Consider the following 23,753-nt stretch of genomic DNA (forward strand, 5'->3'; position numbering starts at 1 on the left):
TGGAAGTTCTAGTGGTGAAGAGCAGAGCTGGGCCCCAGACAGAGCCCCAGGTTCCTACACCCCGGAGCCGGGGCTGGTGAATGTGTAGGTGTGCAGGTGACCCCTCCCCAGCTCTGGAGCCCATGCCCTATCCCCCTGAAGGAGGATGGGGACAGACATCTAGGCCTTTTGGGAGGCCTCACCATTTTCTTCCTGATCAAGCAGAGGAGACAGTTGAAAAGGAAGCGAGCAGTTGCCTTTCCTTAACACTTCACCCACCGTGGAAAGCTGCTTGGGGAAGCCGCTTTGATAGCCCACTTCCCCAGATCATTTTTCAGGGGGCCTATGTGAGTGAAGCGTTGATCACCTTTACTATTTCACTGCTGCAAATGGGGAAAGGGTTATTGATTCGGGGGGCACTGGCTCCAATGCCCTCTGTAACTTCTGTGCTCTGCTGTTTTTTTGTGCTTGCTTCATGGAGACCCAGCTTGAATGTAAGACCTTTCTAAATACCTAACTCTTCTTCTGGGGTGGGGGATGTGTTGCGGGGTGCTTGGGCTACGGGAGGGTTTTCTTACCCTTCTGAGGAAGAGAAGAAACTGAGCTTCTCCGTTTCTCAGTTTTGGGTGCTTTCTCTCCTGGTGGCTGATAGACCTTGAGTTCTTTGTATTCTTTTTGGCCCCTGCATGCTGATTGCCTTTCAATAACAAATTCTGGGTCATCTCTATTCCTCTTGGGACCTCAGCAACTCCAGACCCCAGTGGAACCTAACACCCCAACAGAGGGCTTCAGTGGAGTAACAGGAAGCTACCCCCTTCCCTGGTTGTGTCCCTTTCTATGATGCCTTCACGAAAGTTTGAATGACAAGAAGATGTACTTATCCATTTCATGACTCTTACATTCTCCTTCTCTATTTCTTCCATTTGCAGGGCAACCAGGACCAAAGGTGAGGATTGTTGTTGTTTGCTTTTTTTTTTTTCCTCTTTAAATTTTCTTCATTGAAAGCAATGCTGTGCTCATTCAGCGTGTGGTTTTTAGGCATCAACAAAAGATCTGTTACAGTGGGCACCTTGATGCAGGGGCTACTGTTTTGTACTGGAGGCTTGGTGAGCTTGACTCAGTCCTGACAGTGTTTTATGTTTCAGGGACAGAAAGGAGAACCTGGAGACATCAAGGATGTAAGTACACTTTCTACTCCCATGTTGCATCAACTTTTCTAACTGGGTCATTTCCTTAAGGTCTCTTCTAACTTGCCATTTTGTCGGTGTCTCTCTCACAGATCGTAGGACCCAAGGGACCTCCTGGACCTCAGGTAAAAAAGAGAGAAACCCCGTTTTCCATGCTTTCCTTGAGTTATTGATCAGCAGGCTCTCCCAGTCTTGCTGTCGTCTCAATATTTTCTTCATTTTCAGGGACCTGCAGGTGAACAAGGACCCAGAGGTGATCGTGGTGACAAAGGTGAAAAAGTGAGTAGAGAAACAATGCTGTCTGACCCTTGTGGACTCCCCACGTTCTCTAATGACCCCCCCAAATGCCTCAAGGACAGCCCGTAGACAGATGGGTCTTGTATAAACACTGCTTCACATCGGGGCTTCTTTCTCTTTCTGCCAAGGGTGCTCCTGGACCTCGTGGCAGAGATGGAGAGCCTGGGACCCCTGGAAACCCTGGGCCCCCTGGTCCTCCCGGCCCCCCCGGCCCCCCTGGCCTTGGTGGAGTAAGTATCCTTATGTCCCCTTCCTTCAGGCTGTCTCTCCAGAAATGTGGCTTCTAAATTGCTAGTCACACTCACCTAGCTGGCTCCCAGGGCTGCCAGAAGTGTGTCCACAGCCTGTCTTGAACATGGACTTCTCCCCCAGGCCTGTAATTTAGTGGAATCACATAGTGGGCGTGAGACTGGGGCGCTAAGGACTGACTTTGTTCACTCACTGGGTTTCTGTAAAGAAAGTCTTCAGTTACCTGGCTTCCTGGCATCTCTACTGTGTGGCTGGTCCTTGGGAGTGGGTGTAGGGGTTGGAGGAGAGGATGACTGGGCACTTGCGGTTCCCTGGAAGAAGAGTGACCACTGTCCTTGGAAGACGTTGAAGCTTCATCTTTGCCAAGTACATTCCAAGCAACTATTTATTCTCATGAAAGAGCCCCACTGAGGAAAGGTGTGTGGCTAAAGTTGGTTTTGGAATCAGACCAATCAACAAATTACATTATTGCCCAGTTTTTGCAGGTTTGCCATTTTGATGTTTGCTATGATTTAAATTTTTAAACTTGAATGGCGCATAGATGCCTACTATATTCTCTGGTGAAATATTTTAAGACTGTTGATTTTAGTGTTTTGCTGGGCATTAAGGTCTTAGAAAAGAAAAAAAAAACCTTTAAAAGTTATATTTTAGTTATAGTTTTCAATTTAAGTGGAATAATATATTTAATATTTTAGGATTAAAGAAAACTTACAAAATGAAATGCAAGTAATGGATACTCTTCCAAGTAACACTTCATCTTCCAGGGAAATGGTTGTGCCACTGTCATCTAATAAGCCATTTCCAAAACTTTTTTTCAGGAATCATTAGTGTTTCTGATCAATGCTAGGTTAGTCTCCCACAATTAATGTTTTTTTCTATCCGTATATAGCTTACCTAGCCATGTAGGAAAAGCATATAGCCTCTCAAGCTTTTAATGTTGTTGGGTTTATTTGCAGAACTTTGCTGCCCAGATGGCTGGTGGATTTGATGAGAAGGCTGGTGGCGCCCAGATGGGAGTAATGCAGGGACCAATGGTAAGAAAAGGCACCAGTTCTTCGCAGCCAAAATGGCAGGAGGTGGCCCTCAGCAGAGCCAGGGACTCTGACAACCTCACTTTACAGATAATTACTTGGAGCGGCCCTTCCCCATCAGTTACATAACCTCCCATTTAGCTAGCCCAGAGCATTTGGTTTTTAATGGCGATGGATGCCAGTTTTAATGATGCGCTGGAGTGACTAAGAAGAATGAGGATGGAGAGAGGCATATAGGCTGATCTGTCAGAAGGCCAGTTGCTATTGCTCTTGGAATGAGAACTGAAGAATGCAGACAGCAGCCACTGTTCTCCAGCATCCACAAGACTTCCAGCAGGAAATCTCAGCCCTGCAGCTCCCACTTGGCACATGCTAAATGAAACTCAGACTTTAGTAAACATGGCTGCTGTCCAGAGGAACGCAAGGCCAGCTTCTCTGTCCAAATGGTACCTATAAATAAAAATAGAATGTTGCGAGGGGAGAGGAAAATGAGAGGGAGCAGCCCCTGCAGGCCCCTGCTCACAGAGTAACTCCTTGTCCTTTGTCTGGGCTGTTGGCTGGGAGGCGGCGGCACCGTGGAGGCCAAGGGTGAAGCCTTTCCAGTAAAGCTCCTCATTTTCTGTTCCAATGCAGGGCCCCATGGGACCTCGGGGACCCCCAGGCCCTGCTGGTGCTCCCGTAAGTATTGGGTTTTTCCTTTTGGAAAGCGGAGACACAGATGCTTTCAAGCTCTCTGATGTCTGTTCTAGGGGGCCAACCTGGTATCCTCGCTTTACTTTTTAGGGACCTCAAGGATTTCAAGGCAACCCTGGTGAACCTGGGGAACCCGGTGTCTCTGTGAGTGCTGGCACTGGCCCTGCCCTCCTGGGGGATCTTCTGGCGATGCACCATTCACACCCTAGTCCTGTTGCCTTCCGGGCTCTGCCCAGTGCTTTCTCCAGTGGAGGGCTCAAAGGAAGCTCAGATGTCCCATCTTAGCTCTGGGGGAACTGACAGGGAGCCAGATGTGGCAGGAACCACCCAGGATTCTGTCATGTCAGTCCTTTTTCTGGGTCACCCCTTCTGGCCTGTGCTGTCCACTGCCTCCCGCTGTGATCTGCTCTGCGCCTCTTCTCTCTCTCAGCACAAACTGGGTTCCTCCATCTTTTTTTCCTTTTAGATGCACTAGCTTCCAAAAGCTATAATCCCCAGGTTTCTCCCACTGATTAGGTGTCTTCCCCCCTCCAACCATCTCTTAAGCTCACTTATTTTGTTTGTAGGGTCCCATGGGCCCCCGTGGTCCTCCTGGCCCCCCTGGGAAACCTGGTGATGATGTGAGTACACCTTGAGTCAATCAAGTGGCTGCCTCACTGGAAAGGGCCTGGAGGGGGGGGTGCTGGGTGGTGATGGGCGGATACACCCTCGACTGGGCCCAGGGGGCGGGGCTTGTCCGGCAGAGACTCAGACACTGCACCTTCTACATTTCCGCTGGCAACTTAGCTTGCAAGTGCCTTTGGGGACAGCTTTGGACCCACTGGGAAGGGAAATAATTAAAACATCATTAGCTCCAGGAAGGGAAATTGAGAAGTGAGAGAAGGGAGGGGGAAAACACAAGGGGAAAGATGCAGAGAAGGAAAAACAAAAGAGAAACACTCAACAGCCCAAGATTATCTTAATTGTAAATGAGTTGGGGAAAGCTCAGGCTGAGTCAGGATGTCTACAAGGGATGTAAACGAAGGGGAGAGAGGAGAACTGGCGCTGAAGCTGCTCCTGAGAATCCCATTAGGCAGTGAACGTCTCCGAGGTTAGGGAACACAGGCTGGTCAGCAGTGCCTATGAGAGGAGACAGTGAGCCCACCAGGGAAGGCTGGAGGCTGTGAGGGGTGGAGGAGCTTGGCCAGGACACAGGCAGGGAAGGCATTCAGGGAAGTCTGGGACCTGCAGGGGTGGGAGGAGATGAGGAAGCATGTGGGCAAAGGCACGGCAGGTGGGAGGAGTGCTAACATGCCAGTGTGCACGAGTGATGCTAACGTGTCTTCTGAGGAAGCTGAGGTACATCTCTCTCCCTTCAGGGTGAAGCTGGAAAGCCTGGAAAATCTGGCGAGAGAGGCCCTCCTGGCCCTCAGGTAAAGCCCACCTTTCTCGGTTTCTAGTCTCGTTCGCAGCGTCTCCATCCTTGCAACAAACGCAGTGGCCTCCCACCCAACTCATCCAGCTCTGATAGCTCGCTCCTAAAGTTCCAGCCGTCCCCACGTGTCACGCTTTCATACTGATGACCATGTCCCTGATCCTAGCACAGTCTCGGGGCGTCCGGGGGTGCTGGCAGATGTTTATACCCACTTTGCCTAAGCTGGGGTGAGGCACAGAGAGGGGGATTCTGGGAGTGACCGAAAGATGTTCCTGGTGCCGGGCTTCCTCTGCTTCCTGGCCACCCAGGGACCTGGCTTCAAGGCCTCTCCCATCAGCCCAAGGCAGCCTTTACCTGGTTCTGCACAGTGCTCTGAACATCTCTGCTTTGGATTGCAGGGTGCTCGCGGCTTCCCAGGAACCCCAGGCCTTCCTGGTGTCAAAGGTCACAGAGTAAGTATAATGGGGGGAGAGTGCTGGAAGGAAAAAGACTGACCAAGGGAGAAAAAAGTCTTGGGGGGGACATGAATCGTCCTCTTCGGCTTCCCCAGAAGCGTGATTGAGAGTCTTCTCTTGTCCCGTAGGGTTACCCAGGTCTAGATGGTGCTAAGGGAGAAGCTGGTGCTCCGGGTGTGAAGGTAAGGACCAAGAAGCACATGGGCATGGGGGACGGACGATGAGGAGATGCTTGCTGAGCTCAGTGGAGTTAGGACGTCTGAACAGCTTGGGTTAGGAACACCAGCACTACAACCTAATGAATGAACAGCAGGTCTGGAGAGCTCCGGGAATTGTCCCTCATGGAACTAAAGCTTGGAGGTGTCGGTGCTAGCTGAGATGACCAGAGCTTTCGGCTTCCTCCATGGGAACTGTCTTGTGGGCTGGCAGAGGGGGCCCTGCTCACTGACCTTCTGCATCTTTTTTCCAGGGTGAGAGTGGTTCCCCAGGTGAGAACGGTTCTCCAGGCCCAATGGTGAGTATGAGCACCACCCCCTGGAGGGCCTCCAGACACTCTTGAGACACCTTCTAAAGCCCAGCAGATGGCGCCACTGTAGATGCCACTGCTCCCTTTGGGCAAAGTAGATATTCAGTTTTGTAGATTGATTCGATTATGAGCAAAACGTAAAGTGTGTCAAGTGGATGGTTTGTGCAAGGGCTCACCAGCATTTCTTTGCAATAACCCTGTTAACACCCTTAAGGTGTGCTTCAGTTTTTACAAATTCTGTTTATTTTCAACATTTGGGGGAGTTTGTCTATTGCAAGGAGCAAGATGTGCCTATAACAGGGCTCCTAATAGGTAACAATGGGAGCACCTGTGTGTTCTGCCATGGCTGAGAACCCTTTGGTGTGATAGGATCAGGAAGGCGGACCAGGGGCATCCACACCTTTGCCTCCTGGGTGCTACCGGCTCCCTCCCTTCCAGTGTCCATGAAGGGCCTGCAGGTTAAGTGATGGGGCCGAGTGGTCCTTGAACCAACTCATGCTTGTGCCTCTTGGTGTGTGCTCCAGGGTCCCCGCGGCTTGCCTGGTGAGAGAGGACGGACTGGCCCTGCCGGCGCTGCAGTGAGTAATTGACAAGACCCAGAGCTACCATTTGCCCAGCTCTTTTGGAGTTCACAACGCACTTGTGTTCAGGGTTATTTTGCCTGACCCTCAAAGCAACCCCACGAGGTGTAGACAGTATCATCCTCCCATGAGGATTCACTCTGAGTGTGCCCGTCACAAATTCCCAGACTGGGTCTGCACAATCAGAGGACTGGGGGGGTGGAGGGAGGCCATGGGAGAGCTGGCAGGCGAGGACAGGAGTCTCTTTAACCAGTCTCGATTATTCAGGTAATCCCTCGACAGTCTCACCCACTCCCCAGTCAATCCTGTTTGAATATATGGACAGACTTTAGTTGGCTATAGTACTGTGTTCCTTTTAGTTCTTTCTGCTCACTTAGATGCTGCCCTAGAAAAGTGTATCAGTCTAGGGTCAACTCACATACTTTACATTACTGCACTGTTGGTGACACTGTGATATACCAGTGGCCACTGCTTCACGGGCACGTCCTCTGTTTAATACCCAGATGCTCTGTCTTATCCAGCCTTCCCTCGGATCCTACCACGCGGATTCTGTTGTCCTCCCCCCTTTAGAGGAGAAGAAACTGAGGCACTGAATGGTTAACTAGCCTAAGACAAGCCGTGCTCTGCAGCCTCAGACTCCAGTGGCCTCGCATTAATGGGAGAGTTAAGAGCATGGGGATTTGTAGCAGTGGAGGGTGCAGGTGTTTAGCTCTGATCCCCTAGCAATAGAGAGCCCTTGTGGGCGCCTGGTCAGGCGAGTGATGCGATGAAAGCTGTGTTTAAGAAAGATTATGCTCTCTGTTGATTTCACACCCCAGCCACCCAGGCTCTGAGGCCCCTCCTCATGGGTCCTTGCAGGACCAGCCAAAGTAAATCAGCTTCCCTCAGTTGTGCCGCAGTCCAGATAATGTATCTGTTTTGGCAGAAATTTCTCTCAGAAGCAGATCAGTGAGATAGCATGCAGTCTCAACCCCCATTTGTCAGCCAAAACTGTTGAAGTGGCTTGTCCCTGGGTCACTTTGTGTGAGGGGATTAGAGAGCCCCGGGCCTGCCAAGAAGCACTGTGACTGCTACAGATTGTCCAGACCTGGCTTGCGCCTTTTTGGCCAGGCTTGGAGTCATGGGGGCCACACTCCATGAGGGGCACAGATGACCTGCACCGCTGTTCTCCTTCCTCCTCCAGTCGGCCCTGCTTCTTGCTTCTCCTTGCTGACTCCTGTCCCTACCGTAGTTAGACTGGCAGGGTGTGCCTAGGATTTGGCATGGAAGATTGACAAGCTCACATAGTTCAGTGCAGGCCTGGTGTCCAGGCCTGGCCAGGGGCTGGCCTGGGCTGTGGTCATGTGCCCCCCACCTTGGGCCAGATGGTACCCACTCCCCAGCTTTCCTGCAGGGGGCAGCCCTGGATACCCATCCAACTTTGGCCTCTTGGGCAGCACCGCACTCCCCTTGCTCACAAGCAGCCCAGGCCTCTCCTCTGGCTGACCCCTGGAGGGAGGGTACTTTGCGAAGCAGCCAGCCCAGAAGGGGCTCTGGCCAATGCCGAGGGTTTATGTTCCCTGTGACATCTTCTTCTGTTAAGTCTTCTCCTGCTTCCCTGGTTAACGCCAACCAGGAGAGTCTCAGCCATGAGAAATGGACCACAGCCAGGAGAAAGACTTGAGTCTTATTTAAAACAGGAGCTCCCCCTAAAGCATCCTTCTTCAGCTTCCCAGGAGAGGCAGAGGCAGGCAGGCGGGGCTCAGCTGAGGTCCTCCAAGGACCAGGTGCTCGGCCCAGCTCCACCCGGCCTAATGATTCCCGGGACCCGGAGGGGTCTCGAGAAAGAGACCCTGGAGGTGCTCCCCCTCAAAGTGCATGGCCTGTAGAGGAAGAGCGGCAGCCTTGCTGTCTGTGAAAGAAGTCTCAGGACAAATCTGGTCCTCAGACTGTGCCCGGTGCCCTATCCCCATCACCAAGCTTCTTCCTGGGCTGGTAGCAGGTGCCCTGCAGCTTCTCTGTCTTCCATAGAAGCAGGTTGTTCTGTGGGTTGGGGATGGGGACACAGATCCAAGAGTTGACCAAGGAGATTAACCAAGTCCTGAAAGAGCTTTCTGCTGCAACAGGCAGGAAGAACTGAGTCAGAATCAATGCTTGGCTGTTTCATTTTCACTGAGTCTTTAAATGATAACATGGCCTTGAATTTGGGGATACTCAGGGTCTAAAAGGAAGTTTAAAAAATGATGGAGTAGCTGGAAAATTACCCAAGTTCTTTGAGGCTGAGAGCAAGCCCACTGCAGGCCCAGTTCTCAAAGGCACCATGGGGGGGTCCTGGGGCTGCTTCCTCCCGCAGTGCACACCTGCCAGCCTCCTGCTCAGCCCTGGGGCACCGTGAGAGGGACTGGAGACGTGTGTGTCTCCCGTAACGGCTGCTTCCTTCTCGCTCACAGGGTGCTCGAGGCAATGACGGTCAACCAGGCCCTGCAGGGCCTCCGGTAAGTTCACTTCAGCCCCGGCAGGTTTGCCTGAGTCCCAGTCAGCCGCCCAGTGAAGTGGCAGTGTTTACTCAATATCCAGGCCACATTCTGGATTCTCCTGGAAAAAGAGGAACAACTTTTCATTGCTAAGGGAGTATGTTGGTGACAAGCTTTGAAGCAATGGTTCATTTTTCTCAGCTACACTTTTGGTAGTTTTTCTGGGGAGGGGTAGAGAGGGAGGTGAAAGAATGACTTGCTTCTCACCATGTATATATTCAGAAACTATATACTGCGTCAGAAACGCAGTTTCCCCAAGCCAGGCTTGGGGACACTGGCAGCGGGGACAATTTTCATCCAGGGACTTTCGGCCACAGTGGATATAGAGCAATATCAGTACAAAGGTGGGAAGGCCTGGGAGGTGAGGGGTGGCTTGCTTTGGAGGCTGGAGATGGTCTGCCCAGACTGGGCCTTCACCTCTGCATCTGCTTGCTTCCTCCAGGGTCCCGTGGGTCCTGCTGGCGGTCCTGGCTTCCCCGGTGCTCCTGGTGCCAAGGTGCGTGTTCTGCTTGTCGAGTCAGGAACCCCCCTTTCCCCATAACCCTTGCTGACTGCCCCCCGGATGATCCCCCTTCCCTTTGGAGTGTCCCCCACCCCTCGCCCCACTACTGCTATCCGCGGAAGCAAGGAAAGAGCCAGGCGTTTTGCAGAGTCACTAGTGGGAAGGGAAAGCAAGATGGAATGATAAAAAGCTGGAGATACAGTTACAGCTTCAGAGTGGGACAAGGCAGAAAAAGATGGAGGGACCCCTGAGACCTGGGAGGGGACCAAAGGAAACTGAAGAAAAAAGGCAAAGCTCAGCTGACTTAGATCCGGAAGAGAGTTGGAGGGAAGTGGGCGCAGAGATGGTTCCGTCCTTCCCTCTCACCCCTGCTTCATCTTGGGGGGCAGGGCTTGTCTCTCCCAAACCATGTTAATAGAGTTCTTCCAAGGATTAATAGAGGCCAGTGGGAGGCCAGCCAGTTCAGGGAAAGGCCCCTGTGGCCCAGGAGGGATTCCAACACGCGTGCGTCCCTGGGAATTCTCTCCTGGTGCCGCCAGGAGATGAATAAGGAGCCTCCATGTGGTCACTGGCATCAGGTTGCTTTTCCCCTTGTGGGGGTTTCCATGGCAACCAGACAGTGTCTGAGGCCCCAGGAGCTGGGTGAAGGAGACCCATTGTGAAGAGGGACAGCGGAAGGTGAGGGGGCCTGACCTTTAGAAAATAATAATTACAAAAGTAAAGCAAGAATGTTCTGAGAAGAAACCTGAGGAGGCCGTGCCCTCCCTCCAGGTCAGCAGTCCTCCCCAGGGACTCCGCCATCCAGAGAGCCCAGCTCACAGCCAGCTATAACTTTCAGGAAAAAATTAAAGTAAAAGCAGAGCCCATTTTGGGAAAAGTGGTGTCGGGGCACTGGTCCCCCAGCTTGCTTTTTGTCCTGGCTTGCTGGCTTCCTTCAAACAGGCTTGACTCAGAGCCTGGTTCACATTAGCCAGATACACGCCCAGTGGCACCCCGAGCTGAGATGTTCAAGAGCCTCAATAAAAGAGAAAATAGGTAGGAAAGGGGAGGTAAAGGTGCCTGCCCATCTCAGCCATTGTCCATCATCCCACAGTGCTGGACTGGCAGGCTGCCCAGCTCAGGCTTTTCTGATGAGTGCTGAGGGAACCAGCACAAAGCCCAGCCTGTAACATGAACCTGTGTGCCTGCTCATGGTGGCCACCAAGGGCGGGGGGTGGGGGGGGGGGGCGATGGAGAGTAGAGCGGGGCAGGTAGAAAGCCATCAGGTCAGCGGGCTCAGCCAGGCAGCCTGCATGGGAACCCTTTTTGGTGTGTGTGTGCAGCTTGTCCTGAACTGTTGCCCACGGGGTCTGTGTCCCCCTGACCTGTCCTCACTGCATCCTTCCCTGCCTCTTTCCAGGGTGAAGCTGGCCCCACCGGTGCTCGAGGTCCCGAAGGCGCCCAGGGTCCTCGTGGTGAACCTGGTACTCCTGGGTCCCCTGGGCCAGCTGGCGCCGCTGTGAGTGTATTTTGCCTGAAGGGTCTGGGGTCTGAGGCCTTGGCACACTTGACTGTCTGCTGAGGCAACTGGTGCCTCAATCATCACACCTTCCTTCTGGCTCAATGCCTGCCACCCAGCCACCAGTCTCTAGAGACACGTCTCCCTCCATCACCCATCCTCCCTTGAAGTGTCCGGCCGGGCCACGCCTGGAATGGACCAGGGGCCTGGGAGCATGATGTGGGGTGGGAATGTATTCTTCACTGCTTATCTTATAACGACACTGTCTCCTTTTTCAGGGCAACCCTGGAACTGACGGAATCCCTGGAGCCAAGGGATCTGCTGTGAGTGCTGCCCTCGGACTCAGCTCCTCCAGGTGGGGTCAGTCCCTCCTCGCACCCCCCTCCTAATGCCCTTCTCTCTGCTCATGCTGACAGGGTGCCCCTGGCATTGCTGGTGCTCCCGGCTTCCCTGGACCCCGTGGTCCACCCGGCCCTCAAGGTGCAACTGGTCCTCTGGGCCCGAAAGGTCAAACGGTAAGATCCAGTGAACTCTGAGTCCCACCCACAGCCCCAAAGTCAAACCCACCACCCTACTTCCTGTGCCCACAGTGTCCTCTAGCGGGCTGCCTTTAAGGGTGGGGGTGGTGGAGGATTTTTAGGGCCGTGGGGAGAACCGAGTGTGAGAATCTGCTTTTCTCCTTTGTTAAGGGTGAGCCTGGTATTGCTGGCTTCAAAGGCGAACAAGGCCCCAAGGGAGAACCGGTGAGTACCTGGCTGCCACCCATGGCCCACTGCCCACCTCCGCAGCAGGCGTGTCCCTATCCTGGGCCCTCTGAGGGTGTACCCAGAGATGAATGTGACAGAGAAGCTGATGCAGTCTCACCTGCCATCTTCGGCTTGACCAGCTTGACTGCCCACTGGGCCACTTCTCCTCACCCAGCTGACCCTTTGTGACCTCACTTCCCCAGGCCCCCCAGCCCTGAAACAGCAGTCATAGCCACCTCCTCCTCATGCCAGGCCTGTGCTTGCCCCAGGGCCAGGCAAAGACTCACCCTGTTTCTCTGCTATGCTGGTTCTCAGGGCCCTGCTGGTCCCCAAGGAGCCCCTGGTCCTGCTGGTGAAGAAGGGAAAAGAGGTGCCCGTGGAGAGCCTGGTGGTGCTGGGCCCGCCGGTCCCCCTGGAGAAAGAGTAAGTGGGCCAGGAGTTCCCCACGCTTGTTGCCCTGGAGATACAAGTTGAGTGGCTCTGGGTCTTTGCCAAGTCTGTGGACCTCATATTCTTTTCTCCACCCACCTCCACACTCCTTAGTGTCCCTCACCCCTGGGTGACATGAAGCAGTGGGAGTTCCTTTCCAAGAGGTGGGGGCAGGCCCAAGAAGTTAATCTCTCAGAATCTTGCACCTGGAGCTTCCCAGGTGGCACGAGTGGTAAAGAACCCACCTGCCAACGCAGGAGACGTAAGAGACACGGGTTCAATCCCTGGGTCAGGAAGATTCCCTGGAAGAGGGCATGGCAACTCACTCCAGTATTCTTGCCTGGAGAATCGCCACGAACAGAGAAGCCTGGCAGGCTACAGTCCATAGGGTCGCATTTCATGACTGAAATGACTTAGTAGGCATGCATGCACATAGTTTCTGCTCTGCTGAGACTGCAGTAGGAGGGTTGGTGGGATTGACACCTGGATCCTGGCTAGGCTGTCTGCAGCCACAGTTGGGTCAAGGGCCTCTCTAACTCATTGCCTCTCCCCTCCACTTCTTCCTAGGGCGCTCCTGGCAACCGTGGTTTCCCAGGTCAGGATGGTCTGGCAGGTCCCAAGGTGAGTGGGGGAACAGGGGCTGGGGTCCACACATCACTGGTCAAATGGCTTTCTGCTGACCCTCTGCCTCCTCTCGTGTAGGGAGCCCCTGGAGAGCGAGGACCCAGTGGCCTTGCTGGTCCCAAAGGAGCCAACGGTGACCCTGGCCGTCCCGGAGAGCCTGGCCTTCCTGGAGCCCGGGTAGGTAGCAGGGATGCTTATGTTTTCAGCTTCCAACTCTGAGAAGACTCCTCACGCCCTACCCAACCTGGTCCCTCCAACCCTGTGCTGACACCCAGCCCCTTCTCTCTCCTAAACAAAGGGTCTCACTGGTCGCCCTGGTGATGCTGGTCCTCAAGGCAAAGTTGGTCCTTCCGTAAGTCCATCCTCTGGGGTCACTGGGAGAGGTTGGGGGCACTCTTGGGGAGGCAGGTGGGAAAAGAGACAGGAGCCGGGTGGAGGCAGCCTGTGAATTTTGAGAATTGGGGAGGGGAATGGATGGGATGGTGGGTCCTGTGGCCATGTGTGGCCTATGCAGTGGCTGCAAGTTCTAAAAAGGCCACCCCTTGTGCTTTTGGGCCTTCCTTTGGGGAAGACAAAGCCTGGAGTGCACTTCCAGGAACAAAACTTCTAAGCTAAGCAGTGCCTTGTCACTGATGAGTCCCGTGTGTGATGCGGGCTGCTGGTTGCGACCTTAGTCAATCCTACATGCTGTTTGTCTGGCCGGTGACCTGCCCTGAGCTTGCGCTGAGTAGTGGGACAAAGGTGGTCTCCTGTCCATGTGCTGAGAATGGTGTCCTCTCTTTCAGGGAGCCCCTGGTGAAGATGGTCGCCCTGGACCCCCAGGCCCACAGGGAGCTCGTGGGCAGCCTGGTGTCATGGGTTTCCCTGGCCCCAAAGGTGCAAATGTAAGTAATCACCTGCCCTTCCATTTCCTTCCACATGGTTCCGCTACCTCCCTGCCCCTGGGGAAAGGGCTGGTTCCCAGAGTTAACCCAAGGGCTGTGATGAGTGAGGTCCATGGTGTTCTGGGTGGCTTGGACCTCCACGCCCCAAGGAGTGCCTGTGATCAGGGGAATCCCAGGGTTCTTTAGAGCCCTCAGAACATCTCAGCCATGACACTGATCCCCGGGTCAGCGCTCTCAGCCCACACCTCTGAGCATAAGAGAGGCGCTGATCCTCGACTTTAGCCTTTGTTGTCCATCAGGCAGTGGCCCCACGCCCCAGTCTCCCCCGCCGGCCATACCCCTACTCCCACCAAAGCCCTCCACCTCATGGCCCTGCCCTCTTTCTTCCAGGGTGAGCCTGGCAAAGCTGGTGAGAAAGGACTGCCTGGTGCTCCTGGCCTGAGAGTGAGTGCCTCCCCACTGCCCACCCCTGGGTGTTTGTTGCTCCCTGTGGGGAGGGAGCATCCCTGTGGCATGCTCCTGGGACCCCTGGTTGGCCGCATGATGCCCATGGCTGAGCCTGTGCTGCCCTGGGCCCTGTGGGAGTCCACACCAGGAGACTGGGGGCTGACAGCAGCCGGGGAGGTGGAGAAGGCTCCTGTGCTGAGGACTGAGGGAATGGAGCGGAGTGGGAAGGGCGGGTGGAGAAATGGAGTTCAGGCGGAGGGTTGGCTGGAAACTCTGGGCCACACAGTGCACCTGCCCGGTGCTGGGGTCTGCAGAACTGGAGGAGTGTATCATGATAGCGCCCCTCTCTCTCCCCACTAGGGTCTTCCTGGCAAAGATGGTGAGACAGGTGCTGCAGGCCCCCCTGGACCCGCTGTAAGTACCCGCCCAGCCTCTCCAGGTAGCCCGTGGGCAGGGGCTTGGGGGGCGGAGGTGGGGAGTGATGGAGCTGACAGATGTGGGTCTGGGCTGATCCAGGACCATGACCCAGCCTGAGCAGAGGCAGTGTGGACCCCGCCCTGGTGGTCCGGGGTGCGGGTCACTTGCTGGTGGGAGAACAGCGGGCAGTGAGGGTGGCGTTGCCTGCCATGGGTGGCCCCCTGGCCCCTCTAGCCCTGGATGTGGTGTCCAGGCTCTCCAGAAGCTGGCTCAGCTCACCACTGTCTTCCTCTGCAGGGACCAGCTGGTGAACGAGGCGAGCAGGGTGCTCCTGGGCCATCTGGGTTCCAGGTAGGCAGCTGGACCGGCTTCCTGTTTATTCTCTCTCCAGGGCTCTGGGGTGGCGCAGCGCCCCCTCAGTGGGGGCCAGGGGATGGGTCTTCCCTGCACCCCAGCTTTTGCCCTGTGCCGGCCTCGCCAGAGGGTAGGGCAGCAACCTCACTCCTTTCCTAACTAAGTCACCTTGGCTTCTAGGGACTTCCTGGCCCTCCCGGCCCCCCAGGTGAAGGTGGAAAGCCAGGTGACCAGGTGAGTACAGGGCCCTGGGAATACCTGGGAATCTGCAGCGTGTTTAGGTGGGAAGGTCTATTCTGATGCCCAGGAGGCAAGGGCGGGAGGGGGAACAAGGAGCTCAGTGAGGAAGGGAGTGTCTGGGTCCCACAGCCCAGCTCGCCACAGTCTGAGCTCCGCAGCTAGCAGGAGGGGTGCTCGGCCAAGGCTCCGGGGCAGAAAAACCTTGCTCTCTCACATTCTACTTTGATCTTCAGGGTGTTCCTGGTGAAGCTGGAGCTCCGGGCCTTGTGGGTCCCAGGGTAAGTGTCCTGTTGGCCATTCCCAAGTGGCCTCTCAGAGTGGTTCTGGCCTGCCTGTTCCAGCAGAACCGCAGCCCCGGGTCCTGCCTGCCCCCCTGCCTCCGCCAATCCAGCTCCACCCGTACCTCCCTGCTTCTCCCTGGCTCTCCGTCCTCTTCCGGCCTCCACCTGACTGTTCCGTGGTGTCTCCGCTCCAGGGTGAACGAGGTTTCCCCGGAGAACGTGGCTCCCCTGGTTCCCAGGGCCTCCAGGGGGCCCGCGGCCTCCCCGGCACTCCTGGCACCGATGGTCCCAAAGTAAGTGAGGCTGGTGTGGTCCTCTGGGTGGAAGGGGATGGGGCTTGTGGGATGAAAATGGAAGGAGGGAGGGATGGAGGTTGAGACCCAAAGGGGTCTGGGCAGAGGAAGAAGGGGAGGAAAGGGGGCTTGGGGCGCCCAGAGGAGGAGCTGCCCATCACAGAGTCCTCTCTCCCACAGGGCGCAGCTGGCCCAGCTGGCCCCCCTGGGGCTCAGGGCCCTCCAGGTCTACAGGGCATGCCCGGCGAGAGGGGAGCAGCTGGTATTGCTGGACCCAAGGGAGACAGGGTGAGTACCGGGCTGAGCAGGCCTCCCCCCGACTCCCTCCTGCTCCCCACGGCACCCAGACGTCCTCTTGAGGAACTTGGAGGCCCCCCACGGCTCTTTGTTTGACCTTTAGTGACGTCATCCAATGACATCCCTCCATCTCACTTCTCTTACTGCTCATCACCCACCCTGAGGCCACAGCAAACCCCTCTTGGCCGGGCTCTGACCCCGCCTGGACCCCCGTTCAGGGAGGACACTGAGCTGGCAAAGGGGGTCTTGGAGTGCCTCCCTGAGGTGGCCCTTTTTCTGTATTCTACAGGGTGACGTTGGTGAGAAAGGCCCCGAGGGCGCGCCTGGGAAGGACGGTGGACGGGTAAGTGGGTGCTGGTGGCAGGCTCCCTGGGGCTGGGATGGGGACAGATGCAGGGATCCCATGCACGCAGGGGACAAAGGGGCTGTGTGTGAGCATGGTCCCTGCTCCTGTGTTCAGTTGTGTGGGCTGGGCATCCGCAGGGACTTCCCTGTCAACACTGGGACCCAGGGGTGAGAGGGCGTTCTGGGGGCCATGGAAGGATACACCAAGGGCCCCTGGGTGTGGGCGCCCCAGGCTCCCTGCTGGGCACCGCGTCCCTGGCTGCCTCTCCCGGCCCCTCACTCGGCCTTCTCTTCCCAGGGTCTGACTGGCCCCATTGGCCCCCCTGGCCCAGCCGGTGCCAACGGTGAGAAGGTGAGTCATGGACCCCTTTCTTCACTCTGCCGCCATCAGATCTCCTTCTCACCTCCTGCCAAAGACTGCTCTCTCTCCTCCCCTCGGTCAACAGCTGTCACCCTCCCCCTCTCCAACTGCTGTAAGGAGTGAGGGTGGGGGCCTTCTTAGCAGCAGAGTCCTGGGGTGCGCGCCATTGAGGGAAGCAGAGGGGTGGGGCACGGCTGTCTTTCTTGATGCCCTGAGGAGGGTGCAGGTGTGGCTGAAGCAACGAGAAAACAGGCTGCTGGGGAGACCGGAGCCCCCACCCACTGTCAGGGCTGCTTCCTGGGTGCACTTTGCTCTGGAGGGGCCCCCTCTGAACCCACACCCCTCATCTCTGGCTTTTGTCCTCCCCTGTCCCTGACCTTAGGGAGAAGTTGGACCCCCTGGTCCTGCCGGAACTGCTGGTGCTCGAGGCGCCCCGGTGAGTATCTGCCTGGAGCCTGGCGCTGCAGGGGCGTGGCTCCCTCCCTGCAGTTCAGGTCTGGGGATGGGAGGAGAGATGAGAAAGGAAAGGGGAAGGCACACACCCCTCTCCCGTGATGTGATCACTGTGGAGGACCTTCAGGTCCCCAGACCTCTGACCACAGGAGGCCTTCTGGCCTGGCTCGGTTTGTTTAGGATGGAGCTCCCTGACCCCTTTTCTCCGGGGTTACTGCACAGTAGGCTGGGCCAGGGCGGGCTCTGGGCGCCAGGAGGAACTGAGCAGGCAGGCAGCTGAGCCTCCGCGCCCCTTTCCTCACAGGGTGAACGTGGAGAGACAGGCCCTCCTGGACCCGCTGGATTCGCCGGCCCCCCTGTGAGTATCTCTGTCCACCTCCCCTGCCACACCTACTCTGCTCAGCTCTGCGTCATTCCCCAGCCCGCGGGGGAGGCAGGGAGGGAGGGACAGGGCTTTAAGGGGAGGGGAATGGCTCCTTTCCCTCCACACCGATGTGACAGCTCCGACCTCAGAGCAGGCACTCAGACCCAGGGTGGACACACACTCACACAGAGTCTCCGGCCCTGTGGGAGGAGTTCTTGCCCCCCACTCACTGGCTTCCTCCTCCCCGAGCCAGGGTGCTGATGGCCAGCCTGGTGCCAAAGGTGAACAAGGAGAAGCCGGCCAGAAAGGTGACGCTGGTGCCCCCGGTCCTCAGGGCCCCTCTGGAGCTCCTGGGCCTCAGGTGGGTAAAACTGAGCTCCCCTGGGAGCTGACCCCACAGGACAGGGAGGCTGGGTGCAGGGGGAGGGGCCTGGGCGGGCCAAGGGCAGCAGGGCGGCCTGGCTGCTGCAGCCAGGCAGAGGGCAGAGGCTGCGGGAAGGAGGAGTTTGTACTCAGGGATGAAGGCTCAAGGAGCTACGCTACCCTTGCTTTCGCTGTCACGGGTGTGGGTGCGTGGTGGGGGCGGGGGGAGGGAACCCAGGTACCGCGTGTGGCTCAGGACGGAGCAGCCAGCCTCCTGGGAGACCCTGGCTGGGCTCTGAGGACGCCTGATGGGCTTCTCCTCCCAAGGTCTCCTGGAACATGAGTCTTCCATTGGTCGGGGTAGCAGGCCCGCCTGTGATAGCTTCCCAGGCTAGGATGTTCATGCTGACAAAGCTCCATCTCTGTGGTCCTGGCTCTCAGGAGTCTGTGGTCAGGACGACAGGGCCTCACTGTCTCCCTCCTTCCTCCTCAGGGTCCTACTGGTGTGACTGGTCCTAAAGGAGCCCGAGGTGCTCAAGGCCCCCCGGTGAGTGAGGCCCCCACCCTCACTGTCTCTGGGCCGGGTAGAGGGCACTGGAGGGGGGGGTGTTGGCAGCTTCTCTCACACCCATCCTGGCCTCACAGGGAAGGCCCGGCCCCAGAGGCTGCACCCCACCTCCTTCCTTCTCACCCACTTTTGCCCCCACCCATCCCACAGCCAGGTGGGAGAGAGGACGCCTCTAAAGTCTGAATGCCCCAGTCCAATCCTCCCCTGCAGAGGCAAGAAGCTGCCACAGCAAGAGGCAGTGGCCACACCCCGGGGGCCCTTTCTCCCTCTCTAACTCCCCTGGCTGCTCTGCAGCCCCTCGCCCCTTTCCGCTTCAGCCTGTGAGACCACCCCAAAACCTTTGATTCTGGGGCCTCCTGAGGGTCCAAGGTGCTGAGTCTCCACTCTCCTCACATAGGGAGCTACCGGATTCCCCGGAGCAGCTGGCCGTGTCGGACCCCCAGGCTCCAATGTGAGTGCCACCCCGACTGGTTTCTACCTTACCCCTAGCAGGAGGCACAGGCAAGGGTCAGAGTCTGGCCCAACCCCATGCACATCTTGTGCCCAGGCCCACACCTGGGAGGAGCAGTTAACTGACCGTGGGGTCCTGTTCTCCGCATGCACAGCTGGGAGCGGGGGCTGCGCCCTTGTGCTGGCCATGGGCTTCTGGCTCCGCTTCACCGTGGACACACATTTCCTGAAAACACTGTGCTTTATGAGAAAGTCTGCATCTTGCCCTTGGGGAGCTCACAGCAGAGGGAGGAGAAATGATAAGTCAGCGGGCTCACCAACACTGTCAAGTGCAGGCGGGTGGGCACATAGGCTTAGGGCTGAGGGGATCGAGACTGGAGCAGTTCCTTGAGGATGGGTGGTGGGAGAGAGGCCACAGGGAAGGAAGCAGGAGAGTCGGAACAGGGAGAGTGTGCAGCGGCTGGGGAAGCCAGGCTGGCTGTCCAGAGCTCACGCGGAGCAAAGATGAAAGGGGGGAACCAAGGGGGCCAAGCTGCCCCTACTGTGGAGGAAGCCCCCAGAGGGTCCTGGCAGCCTGGAGGGACGGGGAAGGGTGAGAGGAATTCTCACTTCCTGTGTTTTGCTTCTCTAGGGCAACCCTGGACCCCCCGGTCCTCCTGGTCCTTCTGGAAAAGATGGTCCTAAAGGTGCTCGAGGAGACAGCGGCCCCCCTGGCCGAGCTGGTGACCCTGGCCTCCAAGGTCCTGCTGGACCCCCTGGCGAGAAGGGAGAGCCTGGAGATGATGGCCCTTCTGTAAGTCCCACCCCAGGGCCAAGGTCCCTGGGGAAGGGGTGCAAAGGGCAGGGGCTCCCAGAGCCTGGAGTTGGGCGCAGGGCTGTGGGTTTGCCAGGAGGGGGTGCTGCAGAAAGTGCCCTGCAGGGCAGGAGGAGTACTGACCTGACCCCCGCAGTGGGCAGCTGGCCGCAGCACAGATAGGCAGCGGCTGCGTGTCACTTCTCAAGTTCTCACCTCCTTCCTCTCCCCGCTCAGGGTCCCGACGGTCCTCCAGGTCCTCAGGGTCTGGCTGGTCAGAGGGGCATCGTTGGTCTGCCTGGACAGCGTGGTGAGCGAGGATTCCCCGGCCTCCCCGGCCCCTCGGTAAGTGGGGACGCCCCTTCCTCCAGGCGAGCCGGCCCAGCCTGGCTCAGGTGGAGGGTCTTCACTGGGTGTCCCTGGTGGCCCGGCCACCTGCTCCACACCCTCGGAACTGACCCACGGTCAGCCGTCTTCCCAGAAGGGCTGAGAGGGGCCTCAGAGCGCACACTTACCCTCCTTGTCGCTGCCCCCAGGGTGAGCCTGGCAAGCAGGGAGCCCCTGGAGCATCTGGAGACCGAGGTCCCCCTGGCCCTGTGGGTCCTCCTGGCCTGACTGGTCCTGCTGGCGAGCCTGGACGTGAGGTGAGCAGTGGGTCCCACTGCGGGGACAGGGGAGCCCTGGAGAAGGTGGGTGACAAGGTGGGCCAAGCCCAAGTGCCCAGATGTGATGGGAAGGTCGTGACGGGAGAGAGAAGGCCAGGGAGACTAAGACCTGGATGCACGGGAGGGCGGCAGGAGGAGGCTAACTGGGAAAGCCTTGGCTGGACGGGGGTGGGGGCAGCTCTGATGGCGTCTGCTCCCCTTTGCACAGGGAACCCCCGGTGCTGACGGCCCCCCTGGCAGAGATGGCGCGGCTGGAGTCAAGGTGAGTGTCTCGTGCGGTGGGGTGGGAAGGTCACTTCATCAGCCTGGCAGGGTCAGGGTCAGAGCCACATCCCTCCTTGCCTCCTCTGGAAGTTCCTCCCTGAGCCTGGGACCTCTCTCCTGACAGGGTGACCGTGGAGAGACTGGTGCTGTGGGTGCCCCCGGAGCCCCTGGGCCCCCTGGCTCTCCTGGTCCCGCCGGCCCAGTTGGCAAGCAGGGAGACCGAGGAGAAGCTGTGAGTATCTTGAGTCAGTAAAAGCCGTGGTGCAGGAGGGTAGCCGGGTCGGCAGGGAGCGCCTCTCCACCTCCCACCCTCCCCTGCCCCAGGCCCTGGGAACAACCCTGGGTCTGGGTTGTGAAGCAGCTGCCTCAGTGCCCAGCCCATGGGCCGTTGGGCCATGGGCACACAGCAGTGGGCCATTCCTGCCTCAACTGCTCTCTGACATTGCCCCCCCACTCCCCCCACAGGGCGCACAAGGTCCCATGGGACCTGCAGGACCTGCTGGAGCCCGGGGAATGCCAGTGAGTATCTGAGTGCCCTGTGCTGGGTCCTGACGGGCTCGGTGGGGAGGGGTGCCCACAGGGACCTGGGGCTCCTTGGCTCAGGTGAAGCCGGCAGAGGGCTCTTGCTCTGGGCTGAGCTGACCCAACCTGTGTCTGTGTGTCTCGTTCCCAGGGCCCTCAAGGCCCCCGAGGTGACAAAGGAGAAACTGGAGAGGCTGGCGAGAGGGGACTGAAGGGACACCGTGGCTTCACCGGTCTGCAGGGTCTGCCCGGCCCCCCTGTGAGTGCTGCTGTCTGTGCTTGGCTCCCCAGGGCCTCCCGCTCCACAGGGACCACTTGAGCTTCCCAGGCTGCTGAAGTGACTTGGGATGATCCTAAGAAATGTCCAGGCCTGGACCTCTTCCGAGTCGGAGGGTGGAGCACATGGAACAGCCATGGGGCTGGGGGTTGGGGAGCAGATACATGTCCCAGCCTGGGGCCTGTCTGTGCTCACCTCTGACCTTGGCCTCTTCCTTCTGCACAGGGTCCTTCTGGAGACCAGGGTGCCTCCGGTCCTGCAGGTCCTTCTGGCCCCAGAGTGAGTGAGAGGGAGTGAGCCCTCCCTCGGGGTGGGGGGTGGGGCGGGGGGCGGGGCTCTGGGCAGGTGTCTGAGGAGGAGGGGAGTGTGGCTGCTCCTGGGGAAGCCTTGGCCTCAGGGGGCCTCACCAGGCAGCAGAAGTGGGACCAGCTTGGTGAGAATGTGGCCAGAGAAGAACCTGAGACCCCGGGATGAGTATACAAGTGGCTCTCGGCTGTCAAATAGCCCCCCTGTAACAAGGGTTTACAGAGAGGCTTGTCGGAGGATAGGAAAGCTGGGAGGCCACCCTGCTGGTTCTCGGCCACACACGGGCCAGCGTGGGGTTCCGTGACTGAGAAGCAAGGAAAATCGGGAACAGCGTGGCTAGTGCTAGGAGGGCCCCTCCCCAACGCCAGCTCCTCCCCAACCTTCCCTTTGTTGATGCTCTCTCCTCACCGCCTGCCTCTCTCCTGGCCTGCAGGGTCCTCCTGGCCCCGTCGGTCCCTCTGGCAAAGATGGTGCTAACGGAATCCCTGGCCCCATTGGACCTCCTGGGCCCCGTGGACGTTCCGGCGAGACTGGCCCTGCTGTGAGTGTGCAGAGCCCGGCCTACTGCATGGGGCCTTCCCAGCACTGGGAGGCTGGGGCTCTCTGACGCTAAGGGCTTCTTTCGGGGTGTCCGCCTGCAGCTAGTGTGACAGCACCCTTTATCCTGGGAGCCCCCGGAGGTTCAGAGGGTCCACGGGAAACAGAAGAGGGGCTAATGAAAGAATAAGGCAGATTCTGTGGTTTTCTTGGTCCTGTCCCATTGCACGTACACCCACATCCCCCCACATCCCCAGCCTCCTGGGACTGGTAAAAAGACATTCTATTGATGGTACATTCTAGAAGGTGGGGATGGACACAGGAAGGGCGGCGTCCCTGTCATTCCTGGCTGACTTCTGTTTCGTGCTGCAGGGTCCTCCTGGAAACCCTGGCCCCCCTGGCCCTCCTGGCCCCCCCGGCCCTGGCATCGACATGTCCGCCTTTGCTGGCCTTGGCCAGAGAGAGAAAGGCCCCGACCCCCTGCAGTACATGCGGGCTGACGAGGCAGCCGGCAACCTGAGACAGCACGATGCCGAGGTGGACGCCACACTCAAGTCCCTCAACAACCAGATCGAGAGCCTCCGCAGCCCTGAAGGCTCCCGCAAGAACCCAGCTCGCACCTGCCGAGACCTGAAACTCTGCCACCCTGAGTGGAAGAGCGGTGAGGACCCCCACCACAGAGAGCAAGCAGTCAGCCCCCTGGGCCCAGCCCCGCTCAGAGCACAGGAGCAGAGTCAGACCTGGAAGGGTCTAGCGTGGGCGCCCCCTGCACCCCACATCGCACAGCAGAGAAACTGCAGCCTTGGCCCTGTCCTGCCGTGGCCACATGGTGGAAGTGATGTCAGGGTCAAGTTCCATCCACAGGCTGGCCCTAAGCCTGCCCTTCTGTCCGCACCCCTGTTTAGCCCTGGACATTCCCCTGGCCCGCTCCCTCCTTCTCCCCTCCCTTTGGCTGCATGTGGCCCTCACACCCTGCTCCTCTCCCACTGGGTGTCCCTGTAGGCCTGTCAGTCACTCCAGGCAGGCCTGGCCCTCTCTGGGGTGTGGGTCTGTGCCTATCTGAGCCCCGATGGGGTGTTGCCTCCCCGCTGCAGGAGACTACTGGATCGACCCCAACCAGGGCTGCACCCTGGATGCCATGAAGGTTTTCTGCAACATGGAGACTGGTGAGACCTGCGTCTACCCCAACCCGGCCAGCGTCCCCAAGAAGAACTGGTGGAGCAGCAAGAGCAAGGACAAGAAACACATCTGGTTTGGAGAAACCATCAACGGTGGCTTCCACGTGAGTCCCCCGCTTGCTCTAGGCCATGGGCAGCGCCTCAGAACCTCCCTCTGCTTTCTTCTGGGGAGTTTTCAGCACCTTGCTCACATTCCCACCAGTTCTGGGTGAGAGAAGGGGCTTAAGAGGAAGGAAGGAGGAGAGATAGGATTTTTTTTAACCACCATTTAGAGGTGGAGGAAGAGGTCCTCAGAGGTCTGCTCCACTTTCTGGAAGCAAAAATGTCTTCCCAGTGATCCCTCCCCCAGCGCCTTCAGCTCCTCCTCCCC

The 23,753-nt window shown here is 57.9% G+C and overlaps 1 protein-coding gene across 3 annotated transcripts in view; it reads left to right on the top strand.

The window, feature by feature from the left end:
* COL2A1 (collagen type II alpha 1 chain) overlaps positions 1–23,753 on the top strand; it is a 30,257-nt gene that overhangs the window by 5,150 nt on the left and 1,354 nt on the right. For all 3 annotated transcript variants that reach the window (XM_042246797.2, XM_042246798.2, XM_042246799.2), the window contains 50 exons: positions 909–925; positions 1,125–1,157; positions 1,259–1,291; positions 1,392–1,445; positions 1,592–1,693; positions 2,669–2,746; positions 3,377–3,421; positions 3,527–3,580; positions 4,003–4,056; positions 4,795–4,848; positions 5,249–5,302; positions 5,434–5,487; positions 5,775–5,819; positions 6,356–6,409; positions 8,842–8,886; positions 9,368–9,421; positions 10,827–10,925; positions 11,204–11,248; positions 11,342–11,440; positions 11,615–11,668; positions 11,987–12,094; positions 12,668–12,721; positions 12,803–12,901; positions 13,023–13,076; positions 13,510–13,608; positions 13,999–14,052; positions 14,416–14,469; positions 14,770–14,823; positions 15,007–15,060; positions 15,300–15,344; positions 15,542–15,640; positions 15,821–15,928; positions 16,227–16,280; positions 16,581–16,634; positions 17,026–17,079; positions 17,401–17,454; positions 17,714–17,821; positions 18,317–18,370; positions 18,789–18,842; positions 19,473–19,634; positions 19,872–19,979; positions 20,171–20,278; positions 20,508–20,561; positions 20,688–20,795; positions 21,029–21,082; positions 21,237–21,344; positions 21,588–21,641; positions 22,102–22,209; positions 22,578–22,866; positions 23,300–23,487. In XM_042246797.2, coding sequence (XP_042102731.1) covers positions 909–925; positions 1,125–1,157; positions 1,259–1,291; positions 1,392–1,445; positions 1,592–1,693; positions 2,669–2,746; positions 3,377–3,421; positions 3,527–3,580; positions 4,003–4,056; positions 4,795–4,848; positions 5,249–5,302; positions 5,434–5,487; positions 5,775–5,819; positions 6,356–6,409; positions 8,842–8,886; positions 9,368–9,421; positions 10,827–10,925; positions 11,204–11,248; positions 11,342–11,440; positions 11,615–11,668; positions 11,987–12,094; positions 12,668–12,721; positions 12,803–12,901; positions 13,023–13,076; positions 13,510–13,608; positions 13,999–14,052; positions 14,416–14,469; positions 14,770–14,823; positions 15,007–15,060; positions 15,300–15,344; positions 15,542–15,640; positions 15,821–15,928; positions 16,227–16,280; positions 16,581–16,634; positions 17,026–17,079; positions 17,401–17,454; positions 17,714–17,821; positions 18,317–18,370; positions 18,789–18,842; positions 19,473–19,634; positions 19,872–19,979; positions 20,171–20,278; positions 20,508–20,561; positions 20,688–20,795; positions 21,029–21,082; positions 21,237–21,344; positions 21,588–21,641; positions 22,102–22,209; positions 22,578–22,866; positions 23,300–23,487 — 3,782 coding nt within the window. The remainder of the gene's footprint in view (positions 1–908; positions 926–1,124; positions 1,158–1,258; positions 1,292–1,391; positions 1,446–1,591; positions 1,694–2,668; positions 2,747–3,376; positions 3,422–3,526; positions 3,581–4,002; positions 4,057–4,794; positions 4,849–5,248; positions 5,303–5,433; positions 5,488–5,774; positions 5,820–6,355; positions 6,410–8,841; positions 8,887–9,367; positions 9,422–10,826; positions 10,926–11,203; positions 11,249–11,341; positions 11,441–11,614; positions 11,669–11,986; positions 12,095–12,667; positions 12,722–12,802; positions 12,902–13,022; positions 13,077–13,509; positions 13,609–13,998; positions 14,053–14,415; positions 14,470–14,769; positions 14,824–15,006; positions 15,061–15,299; positions 15,345–15,541; positions 15,641–15,820; positions 15,929–16,226; positions 16,281–16,580; positions 16,635–17,025; positions 17,080–17,400; positions 17,455–17,713; positions 17,822–18,316; positions 18,371–18,788; positions 18,843–19,472; positions 19,635–19,871; positions 19,980–20,170; positions 20,279–20,507; positions 20,562–20,687; positions 20,796–21,028; positions 21,083–21,236; positions 21,345–21,587; positions 21,642–22,101; positions 22,210–22,577; positions 22,867–23,299; positions 23,488–23,753) is intronic.

Source organism: Ovis aries, chromosome 3 (genome assembly GCF_016772045.2).
Source record: "Ovis aries strain OAR_USU_Benz2616 breed Rambouillet chromosome 3, ARS-UI_Ramb_v3.0, whole genome shotgun sequence".
NCBI lineage: Eukaryota > Metazoa > Chordata > Mammalia > Artiodactyla > Bovidae > Ovis > Ovis aries.